The 12,359-nt window shown below is 43.0% G+C and overlaps 1 protein-coding gene across 1 annotated transcript; it reads right to left on the bottom strand.

Moving 5' to 3' along the window:
• Positions 1-2,678: 2,678 nt before the first annotated feature.
• Positions 2,679-9,319, bottom strand: LOC139464564 (uncharacterized). Its single transcript, XM_071246085.1, has 5 exons — positions 9,156-9,319; positions 7,736-7,844; positions 6,117-6,230; positions 4,124-4,202; positions 2,679-2,793 (listed from the first exon to the last, which is right to left on the bottom strand). Exons 1-5 carry the CDS (start codon positions 9,257-9,259, stop codon positions 2,702-2,704), a joined length of 498 nt encoding a protein of 165 aa, XP_071102186.1. The 5' UTR covers positions 9,260-9,319; the 3' UTR covers positions 2,679-2,701.
• Between the last annotated feature and the right edge of the window lie 3,040 nt (positions 9,320-12,359).

Here is a 12,359-nt window from a genome sequence, read left to right as displayed (position 1 = left end):
CTCACTTAATGAAGGACTCATTAACACACTGCATTCGTGCATTGGAACAACAGACCTCTCATTACCCTTTCTGACCTGTGACGTCATGATTATATTTGACTATAAATGAGTTAATGCACTTGCGGATCAACTTAGTCTCATATCGCTTTGTGGAACGGGGGCCCCATAGAACTAACTTGTAGGTCAGGCGCGAGATTCAAACCGAGGACACGTGACACCCGTGAGCGTTCATGGCAACGTCGGCCATCTTGTTTTTAGACACATGTTGTTCTACGTTTAACGAATGGTCAAGTGCATGATTGCATCCAATCAGTTGACCCTTAATTAACGTAACTGAATATCGGGAGATCTTTCTATGTAAACTTGTTCCTGGGCTTTTTAATATTACCACACATAGCCCACCACCGAATGTGCACAGAGAAATGTCTTCAACACAAAAGGTTCAAATGTTCACCACATGTTCTCGCGCCAAAATGGTCTCACAATAACATTCCATTCCGCGTGAGTCAAGACCCAACCCAACCCCGGTCGTAGTAACATGTCCATATAGGGACATTCATTACTATCCCGTGTTCTGCGATTAATGAATGGTCAAGTCATTAATTGCATGATTGCATCTGGTCAGTTAACCCTTTATTAACCTAATTGACCTGTGACGTCATGCATACATTTGAATATTAATGAGTTATTCTGCATATTAATGAGACACTGACAGTCATGTGACCTTGATGACGTCAGAGCACCACCTAGGTGGTGCTCTAGTTATTAATAAATATCTACTAGTGTAAGTGCGGTTTTAAGATTGAGGGTGGTCTGTAGTGTTGTCCGGTGTGCTTGGTAGCGTGTGCAGTGAAGGAGGACGTGTTCTGGTGTTTCTTGTTGTTTGCGTTGTAGATCGACATGTTCCTGTTGTGTGTAGCTATTTTTAGGTGATTATTTAGTTTGGTGTGGCCTGTTTGTAGTTTAGTAATTATTCTGTCGATTTTTTTGGATGGGTGTAGTATTTTTGGTTTAGTTATGGATATTTTGAGTACTTCCCTGATTTAGCTATTTGAGTTTTGGTATATATTTTGCCATTTTTTGTTGATTCGCGTGGATCGACGCTAATGATGTCAATCACAGGGTTGTGTGACTCAGATTCGATAATTTACATACCTATGTCACATAGCTGGAATATATGGGGCGCGGCGTTAAACAAAAGCACATTGATATATGAATAAATGGAATTATTTATCAATATGTTTTATATGGCGGCCATATTTCAAACTGGGTCAGAATTTTTGAACACTATATATATACTGGATTACAATTGGTCTTCAGTAACGCTTGCTTGTCGTAAGAGGCGACTAACGGGATCGGGTGGTCAGGCTCGCTGACTTGTCACTGTATCTCATTTGCGTGGATCGATGCTCAATCTCAATCACTGGATTGTCTGCTCCAGACTCGATTATTTAGTCCGACTCGGCATTAGTCCGGACAAGTACCATCTTACCGAGGCAAGAGCGTCCACTATAGCCTTTTTAACAAAGTCTTGTAGAAACTAGGCTTTGATAAAGGCTAGTGGACACACTCGCCTCGGGAAGATGGACAAGTACAAGCAGCCAAACACACGTGCATGCACGACGCTTTAAGTTCAATTATCTTGAACTCGACGTTAAACACCATTTCACCTCACTTCACCATTGCGAACTATCTTCAAACACGACTGAATACGCACCCATTTTGTGAGTGAGTGAGTGAGTGAGTCAGTGAGTTTGGTTTAACGCCGCTTTTAACAGTATTCCAGTTATATCGCGGCGTGTCAGCTTAATGTGGGAGGAAAGCCCGATGTGAAGTAGGTCTCAGACGTTTACCACTTCGGTGAAACCCACGAGCACGGGTATGGTGCTGACAAACCTAGAAACATAATCGGGGCGAACCTGGATTCGAACTCACAATCATAGGTTTCTGGCGTGCCCAAGGGACGCAACTGTGCACAGCGAATCGCGGCGCCTTAGACGACTGGGCCACCCGTGCCCCCCACCCATTTTGTGGATTGGCAAACGATGGTGTTATCCAAGCATACATATGCTACATGTTCGCCAGGATATAGTGGACCCGTGAAGATCTGGGGTAGAATAGGTCTTCAGCAACCCATGCTTGCCGTAAAAGGCGAGTATGCTCGTCGTAAGAGGCGACTAACGGGATCGGGTTGTCAGGCTCGTTGACTTGGTTGATGCATGTCATCGTATCCCAATTGCGTGGATCGATGCTCATAATGTCAATCGCTGGATTGTCTGGTCCAGACTCGATTATTTACAGACCGCCGTCATATAGCTGGAATATTGCGGAGTGCGGCGTTAAACAACAAACAAACAAACAAACTTCTTCCCGAGGCAAGGGAGTTAACTGACTATGATAGTCCAGTTTCCATTGGACTTTTAACGTCAGTTAACCCACTTGCCTCGCGAAGATGTCGAACGATACCCAAAGATGAAAGTACCATTTGACATAAATTCGTCACATCGGACGTCATATGACATCAGTGTTATAACGACCACGTGGTATGTATGTGTATAAAAAAACGTGCGCCCAAAATAGTACAGCAACCATGTAAGCCTATGATGTAAGTTTGGGATTAAGCAGCGCTCGAAATGGGCCATCGATGACTACCTTTAACATATTAACAAACAAAAAAGTTTCTCTCAGGGGATGGGTTTCTTTAATGAACAGCGCAGTCCCGCTTGCTGTACTGTGTACATATTTTGTCACTTGTCGTCTCGGAGTATCCTGCTGTCTTCACCAGTCCAGCGCCTACGAGGAAATAAAGACTCACAGTTAGCATATAGGTGTACGATATACGTAAAACAATACAGGAAGCATAGTATAGGATGGTATTCTCTAAACATGAAACAGTGTTGAGAAACATTATCTTTATTCAAGTTTCACCCAAAGGCGATAAACCAGCATGAGATTGATAAACCAGTAACCAGTTTATAATATGAGTTCCGGTTTGTATCGCTGGGTCTGTTACTTTTAGAACAGTTACTCACTGTATGGAATCAGTGAGTATTGAACAGTATTACAGTTATATCACCGCATGTCAGCTTGATGTGGGCGAAAACCCAAAGCCATGCCGGTCCTAGGCGTTTACCACTTTCATGAAACCCGGGAGTACACGACTGGTGCTACCAGCTAAAAACATAACAAATGTTGGATTCGAACCAACAATCACTGGATACTGTCACGCCTAAGACGCGCATCTCTGCACCTGAATTGCAACTATCTTAGACTACATGCACTACAAATCTCGTTATAATGAAAGCCCATGCTCCAAATACATTTCGGGATGGTGGGGTTGCCCAGTGGTTAACAATCTCATTTAAATCAGACCTGAGATCTGTAGACATCCCATTTGGGGGCAAGTCAGACCGACCTTTCATCCGACCAATCAGTGCGTCGCTTACCAGATTATGAAAGTGACAGTCGGAATGTGATTTCTAATCATACAACCTCGAAAACTTTAACATGGGGTATACCGAACGATAGTTACGGGTTAAACGACTGATTCCTTATAATCTAGACCATCTATTAGCCATTCCAGAATGTCTTTTGTTCAGGTTTCAAATTTTTAATCGGAATTTGTCAAAATATGTTTCGAAGCGAAGTCGCCAATTTGAAATTAGTGCCGTAAAGCACGAGAAAGCTGCCTTCTGATTGGTCATTCCTTTGGTCGGTCAAAGTTCGCGCAAGGTCGGTCTGACGTGACCCGTAATGGGATGTCCTCAGATCTTAGTTCAGCGGTAGCGTGAACTAAGATCTGATTTTAATGAGATTGAGTGGTTAAAGCCTTCGCTCGTCACGCCGAAGACCCGGGTTGGTTGAGTGATCTGAGGCGCCACAATTCGCCGTGCGGAGTTGCGTCCCTTGGACCAAGATCCTGTGATCGTAGGTTGAATCCAGGATACGTATTGATTATGACGCTTGGTTTGTCGACAAAGTGAACGTGAGTTTCACAAAGGGCAAACCTTTCAGATCGGCACCACTTGGCTTTCTTCCCACATTAACTGTCACGCTGTGAACATATTGTACAATGCAGCGTTTTCTTCAAGTGGCTTACCAAGATACTGTATGAAGGACTTACCATCAAGGAGATTGAACAAGTTGCAGTAGTTGGTGCCGAAGTCAAGGACAGCGTACCATGTCTCTGACGTACTGAATCCCTAATAACACACAAACAGGTAGTACTATACAATGATTATTCCATGGCTATAAGAACCTCTACTAAGGAAAGTGTCCATTGTAACGATTCCGACAATATCATATGTGTTTATATATTACTATCAAATAGTGATGATACCAGGTGTTCGCCATCTTCCCGAGGCAAGGGCGTTAACTGACTATAAAAGTCCCGTTTCCACCCTTGCCGAACTAGGCTGGTATTATGGAGTTACAATTTGGCTGGACTTACGAGTCTATGCATAGTCCAATCAAATTCGCGCAACGAAATCGAAATCCGGTTCGTAAACTGTCATGCAGATTTCGGTCGATTGCAGGATTTGCAAAGCATGTGCACCGCCAACTTGTTGTCAACAGATATTTTCAAAATCTTTCATGTTTATAATGAAGGTGCTCACGTGATTTGATGTATTTCGCGATGTAAGACCCGTTTTATCACAATATAGATCTTGATTGTCGAGCAGATCGTTCTGACTTGGCGCCGCCATTTTGTTTGAAGCAAATGCAAGTGATACGAGAGGTGGAATCTGATTGGTCCATAGGAGAGGCTCAGAAGGGACATAACTGGTAATACCCACTGGTGGCGCTACGATCTAGCCAAGGAATTCCAGGCTAGTTCGACAAGGGTGGAAACTGGACTTTTAAAGTCAGTTAACTCCCTTGCCTCGGGAAGATGGTGTTCGCGAAATGGTGAACGTACCCTGCGGACGGCACCCATCGCAAATACAGGCAAAGGCAGGGCAATTGTTCTATTTCTGTTTTTCTGTTGTTAACGCCGCTATATTTGAACTAGAGGACATGTAAGTAATCGAGTCTGGACCAGACAATCACGAACAAGGAGCCACGTAATTTGGCTACGATGTCATGTTATCAGCCAAGTCACCGAGCCTTACCACCCGATCCATTTAGTCGCTTCTTGCGACAAACATATTCTTACCCGGAATCCCCACTGGCGCGGAGTCAGTATACTGTGTCTGAGTGGGGTATTCATGTTAAACTGCGGCATGGTATCTCAGTGAGCTAGCACTATAAATCGGCATCAGTCCGGACTAGTACAAGCAGCCACACACGCGTACTTGCGCGCAATGATGAGCACAATAATCTTGGTCGCGACGTTAAACCCCACTTCGCCTCACCTGATTGGGTCAGTATTGCAAATGGTTCGTCAAACGTAGTAAAGGGTGTACATATGAGATAGGATAAGGGTGTGAAATTTTGAAGTTATTGAACATTTTGAAATATTGGTATGGAACTAATGTTTTTAATAACTGAAACTAGCCTTACTTTCTTACATGGACATTTTTGAACACCCACATAAGCATAAACACAAGTGTTGCTAAAATGAGTGGGAAATATTTACTTTACAATCTAACAATCAAGTTCACCTCTATACTTAAGAATTATAGAAAACGTTTCCTAAAAACCTTCTGACATACAGTAAACTACGGTTATAACGAACTGACGGATATAACGAACACACTTATTTGGTCCCGACTATTTGCTGTAGTTATGCTGTATATATATATGCTTATAACGAACTACGGTTATAACGAACTAAAATTAGTAGTCCCCACGAGTTCGTTATAAGCGTAGTTTACTGTACAATGACCTTAACTATATTCACTTGTTTCTTTCATAACAGTTTATAAAAGATGTGGTAATTTCGTAAAATATCCACATCATGTGAAGGTCCTTTATCATACCTTGCCCTTTAACCACTATATAATCACTATATCTTTGGCATGGCAACAGCAAACAATTTCACGTATGTCCGATTCACTGACACACTTACTTGTTATCAGTCACAATATACGTACATTTGGGAAGGTGGATTTTCATGTGTTTACTCGATTAAGCCCTCGCCATCGTCATAATTCGACCTTCACCTCTGTACTTACGTGAACTTTGCACATGCTGGCTTCCTGTGTGAGGGTGAAGGTCAAATCGTCCACATAGTGTTTCTCTCGGGTTGTTCGAGTAGCTTTAATCTGTGTGGCACTGCTGGACAGGAGCTGAAATTATATATTTGATTTCTTATTTTTCACCGACGATTTTCTTTTGTGTAGCTTACATATGTCTTCTGGTGCCTTGGATGACACGTTTGTTGTTTTACGCCGCCCGCAGAATTATTCTTGAAATAATCGTGGGCGACACAATCCTACAGTTGATATCATGAACAACGATTCGCGCTGTCAACCAAGGTACGGAATCTGACCATTCGAACTATTCGGTAGCTTCTCACGACCATCAGAGGTAGGGGACCAATTGTAACACAGAATCACGGGGTAGTGTATCTCAAGCCGTACACATCTCTAATAACATTTAACCAGACTCGTCATTCAAATTTTGTTTAAAAATTCCTCTCTCATCATGCAGTGTTTCGAACGCGGACAAAACATATAAAAAATCAAGCTCGACTCCATTCGATTTGGGACCGCCTCCGTGGTCTAGTGGTAGAGCGTCCGCCCGGAAAGCGGAAGGTCCGGGGTTCGGTCCCTGGCTGCGTCAAACTAAAAGACGTTAAAAGATGGTACTTGTTGTTACCCTGTCTGGCGCTCGGCATTTAAGGGGCTAAAACAAGGACTGGTCGGCTCGGAGTCAGTATACTGTGTCTGAGTGGGGTATTCATGTTAAACTGCGGCATGGTATCTCAGTGAGCTAGCACTATAAATCGGCATCAGTCCGGACTCGTACAAGCAGCCACACAAACCCACACTCGTACATGCACGTAGCTATATAAGTGCAATAATCTTGGACGCGTCCAAGATTACTGCACTTATATAGCGACGTTAAACCCCTATTTCACCTCACCTCACCATTCGACTTTGGAAATCGTGTCAGAGCGTGAATAGGCGTAGAATACCAAGTTTCAAGTTTCAAAGTTTATTTCAGAAGTAAGGCCACGTACAATAAATTACAAAAATCAATTTGGAGACAGATGTGCGTTTTGTCTAACAAATAGAGAGCTGTATATAAACTTTGCACAATTAATCAACATCAAATGCTTATTGCATGATACGATCTTATTGAAACTGCGAATCGGAGTAAAATATTCAAGTTTGACCTCGGAAAACAAGATTTGTAAACAAAAACTAGAATTGGATCTCTTTGCAACTATTGTGAACATTTCGTTTGTTGCAGAACGTCAATCCTGGCGGCAGCTGGGAAATACATCCAGAGACAGGGATTTATGTTTTTTTTACTTAATGTATATTAGATCGCAACTATCCTGTAGTCGTTGTGCTAACTTGATCTTATACAAAGACAGCACTGAGCGAACGGTCAATAGGATTTTGCTTCAGCTTTGAACAAGTCCATTATTTCATGGCGCGCCCGTCATCTGAATATGCGTGGGAAGCCGAAAGTGATGACGATCTTAGACTTGTGTGATATTACATGGTAAAACGATCAGATTTTCTGATGACGAAGGATTGTAATCGGGGCGAAAATAGGATCATATTATCCTGGCACGCCCAAGGGACGCAACACTAACATTGTTAACAGAGTTGTCATTCACCTTGTAGAGACACTTCTCTCCGGAGGTAGGGCAGCCAGAGGTGTCCTTCCAAATCCCGATCTGTTTCACAATGGCAGCCTCTATGTCACTGCACTTCATCGAAAAGGTCCTGAAATGTGTATAAGTTAACACAGCGTGTTTTAAGAAATTATACAGATGACACGCGCCTTTGTCTTGTCTTGTGGTGACAATATAGAACAGTCCACATCTTCTCTCTGTAGGAACGGTCGGGTAGCCTAGTGGTTAAAGCGTTCGCTCGTCCCGCCGAAGTCCCGGGTTCGATTCCCGACATGGGTACAATGTGTGAAGCCCATTTCTGGTGTCCCCCGCCGCAATATTGCTAAAGCGGCGTAAAACCATACTCACTCACTCTTCTCTCTATATATGGACAAAGACAAAGCGGCTTCAAACCCGACTCTCTCCCTCAGTCTCTATCTCACGCGCACATCCATTTTGTGCTTTAAAGGGATATACAATATGGTAAGACTATCCTATTCGAAAACAAACCTGAAAACAGTCCCTGAATTTAGTTATTTGCAGCGGACTCTTCACGATCAAGCTAGTCTAATACACTGGTGTCGAGGATTCCGTGGCAAATTAACATTGTATATTTGTTTTCGGGTGTTCTCAACTTGTTTTACTTCTATATATCCAATATCCATAGGGTGGATGATTAACCAGTTAATCAACATTCACTGGAGGACCCGTTCCGCCGATAGCACTGTTTTGATATACAGTACAACAGTAAAATGTGTGAATCCCATTGCTGGTGTCCCACGCCGTGATATTGGCATCTTCCTGTGGCAAGGGTAACAGGACTTTAAAAGTCCAGTTTCCACCCTTGTCGAACTAGCCTGGAATTACTGGGCTCGATCGTAGCGCCACCAGTGGTTATTACCAATTATATCCCTTCTAAGCCTCTCCTATTGACCAATCAGATTCCACCTCTCGTATCACTTGCATTTGCTTCAAACAAAATGGCGGCGCCAAGTCAGGACGATCTGCTCGACAATCAAGATCTACATTGTGATAAAACGGGTCTTACATCGCGAAATACATCAAATCACGTGAGCACCTTGATTAAAAACATGAATAGGTTTTGAAAATATCTGTTGACAACGAGTTGGCGGTGCACATGCTTTGCAAATCCTGCAATCGACCGAAATCTGCATGACAGTTTACGAACCGGATTTCGATTTCGTTACGCGATTTTGATTGGACTATGCATAGACTCGTTAGTCCAGCCAAATTGTAACTCCATAATACCAGCCTAGTTCGGCAAGGGCGGAAACGGGACTTTTATAGTCAGTTAACTCACTTGCCTCGGGAAGATGTGATATTGCTTACGCAACGCATTGCTAAAGCCGCGTAAAACTAAACTCACTCATTACAACAGATCATGAAAGTTATACGAACTGACCAGTCGACATTGCAGGAAGCGTGAGAGGGTCCTGAAGTTAGAATGAAGCTCTCGGCTGCCACTGCGAGGCACGCCAACGTTACGACTGCGTACGACTTCATCATTGCTTCTCTAAGGTAACAAGAACGCTACCACCGCAAAATCGCCAATTTAGCAGACAGGACGGGTCATGTGATTACAAGTGCTGCGACTCGCCACCTGTAGCCTAGGTCACGTGACTCCTACAGGTGGGGCCCCTCTCTGTCTTATCACGGGAATGACTAAGAATTTATAGTTCATGGGTACTTCACGATATTAGTTTGCTTTTAACTAAAAATGATGTTGGTTATATTTTTAATCTAAATATCAAAAGGTACGCCATGCTTGTCGTAAGAGCTTGTGGATTTGATGGTCATAATCAGACTATTTCCCGTATGCCACAGTGGCGCGGACCGTTACACATACTGACACATACGCGATTATTTACATAGCTTGAGCAGCGGTGATAAAATCTCGTGTAGTTTTACATTACGCCTATAATTGTAAAATAGAGTCGGCTTAATAGGAGCAGAGATTATATGGTCCCAAATTTGCTCGCTAGGTGGCGCAATTGTACTTATGGGCACAAGCCGCAACCGGAAGTCAGCTTTTAATGTGGCTCGTATCGAAGATCCATTCGACCGCTAAATGATTCGCAGCGCATTCTAATCGCGGAACCGTCACAGAGTATAACCTCTAGTACACGCACGCCCCTGGTGGATTAGTACGACGGTACTCCCCATTGTTTTGGGTCAAAAGTCATTTCATTCTAATTTCAGTTTGTTTGTTTTTTTCGGTCGGTCTCGTAAACCAACTAAATATAAAAATAGTATAATGCCTCATTAATGTTTTATTATCTTATAATGGCTAGTGATATCGATGCTATAAGCCAATCTGAAAAACTTGGTGTCAAATATGGCAACCAAGCAGGAACTACTTTGAAGCTCCATACATACATGTATATGCATGTGCAGCGGCCACAGAATTTCCGAGTCTCGTGATGGGATTCGAACCACGGACCTTCTGATCGCAGGTCGGACGCCTTGTCCATATGACCAAAGAGGTTAACTAACCCCCAGGCACTGGAGATGAAGGAATTTCCACATCCAGGTCGGTTGTAGATATCTCCAAAGTGGTGTTAGAGGTATCACCAGGTACAGCGGAAGCTCCTAGAGAAGGCGGAGGGTTCCGAGGTGTAGGAACGGGACGGCCATCCGAACCAATGGGAAGAATTAAATTGCGGTGAAGTACACGATGCTCCCTGGTGCCTTCTTTGCGGACTTCTCCAGGAACTCCGCTGTACCTGGTGATACCTCTAACACCACTTTGGAGATTTCTACAACCGACCTGGATGTGGAAATTCCTTTGTCTCCAGTGTCTGGGGTTTAACCTCTTTGGTCATCCCACAGATGACACCCTTACCTTGTCAGCTTACTGACGGGGTTAACCTCTTTGGTCATATGGACAAGGCGTCCGACCTCTGATCAAGAAGGTCCGTGGTTCGAATCCCACCACGGGACTCGGAGATTTTATGGCCGCTACACATGCTATGTCTTCTCACTCAATAAACTATTGACTAAAGTTCCCTGAAAGGTTTCTGTAGAAAAAAACATCACTCCAATTCATTTGGCACTATATATACATAGAGCGGTTCACTCAAACAATGTATTTATACGCAGTTTTGAGAGCTACTTAATTGAATATGTGTGTGTTTGTTTGTTGTTGTTTAATGTCACACTCAGCAATATTCCAGCTATATGACAGCGGTCCGTAAATAATCGTGTCTGGACGTGACAATCCAGTGATTGATATCATGAGCATCGATCTACGCATATGGAATACGATGACATGCATCAAACTCGTCAGCGAGCCTGACCACCCGATCCAGTCACTCGCCTCTTACGCAAGCATGGGTTGCTGAAGACCTATTCTGTCCCGGATCTTCATGGGTAACTTAATTGAATGAAATTACGTCTTAAACATCGATTATAATGTAATAATGATACGTGATAAAACGATTATTATCGTCGCCTGGTTCATTACCGTAAATACCATATATTAGGAATAGAAAATTTATATAATGCTCGCCAACGGCGGTATTTACGACACGGAAATATGCTCGGCTAATAATCTTATTTATTTCCCATAGGGTTGGAAACAACCGAGTTCATACAAATCGTATGTGCACTGGTATAGTGCAAATACCGCTTAACGCACAGTGTATAGTTTACGTCATACGGGCGGCATTGTTGTCATTCGAATCGTATTGTGACGTAAGGTCGAAATGATGCCACACTAGAAATTAGGTCATAGATGGACGTCATTCGACAATTGTGGTTTTCTGAGTCGGCAGTCGTGGTCAGTGCATTTTTTCTGAAAGGTAGATCAAAGAAATTAAGAAAGAATGGGTAATAATTGAATTATTGAATTACTGTATTACCCATAGGGTTAAAAGTAACCGAGTCCATAAAAATCGCCCATTTCTGGTGTCGCCGGTCGTGATATTACTGGAATATTGTGGCGTAAAACAATACTCACTCACTCATAATAATCGTTTGTGCACTGGTGCGTTTGGCGCAGCAGTATATTGTTCACGTCTTCCTGACGGCATTGTTGACTATCATTCGAATCGTATTGTGACGTAAGGTCTAAATGACGCCACACTAGAAACGACGTCATAGCTGGATTTCGGTCGTGCATTTTTCTGAAAGGGAGATCAAACGAATGAAGTTGGTTGGTTAGTTGGTTTGTTGTTTAACGCCGCACACAGCAATATTCCAGCTATATGACGGCGGTCTGTAAATAATCGAGTCTGGACCAGACAATCCAGTGATTAATATCATGAGCATCGATCCACGCGATTGGGATCGATGACATGTATCAACCAAGTCAGCGAGCCTGACCACCCGATCCCGTTAGTCGCCTTTTACGACAAGCATAGTCACCTTTTATGGCAAGCATGGTTTGCTGAAGACCTATTCTACCCCGGATCTTCACGGATCTAAACGAATTAAGAAATAGTGGCTAAAAAAAGTACACTCACGTCAATGTTATACTGATTTTACGAAACTCGTGTACAAGAATTCTAACACTCGTTTCGTAAAATCAGTATGACACTGTTGACACACATGCACGAATAATAATCAATATTTCTCTAAGGTTGTCAAATGTCGACACTGCCACATT

This window comes from Haliotis cracherodii, unplaced genomic scaffold (genome assembly GCF_022045235.1).
Source record: "Haliotis cracherodii isolate W230 unplaced genomic scaffold, xgHalCrac1.p SCAF_17, whole genome shotgun sequence".
NCBI classification, from domain to species: Eukaryota; Metazoa; Mollusca; class Gastropoda; order Lepetellida; family Haliotidae; genus Haliotis; species Haliotis cracherodii.
This window is presented reverse-complemented; position numbering and strand designations above follow the sequence as displayed.

Coding starts and splice junctions, on each gene's coding strand:
- LOC139464564 (XM_071246085.1), bottom strand. CDS start 9,259: ATGATGAAGTCGTACGCAGTCGTAACGTTGGCGTGCCTCGCAGTGGCA. Junction 7,845..9,155: donor GCTTCCTGCAATGTCGACTG/GTCAGTTCGTAT, acceptor TACACATTTCAG/GACCTTTTCGATGAAGTGCA. Junction 2,794..4,123: donor CTTGTTCAATCTCCTTGATG/GTAAGTCCTTCA, acceptor ATTTCCTCGTAG/GCGCTGGACTGGTGAAGACA.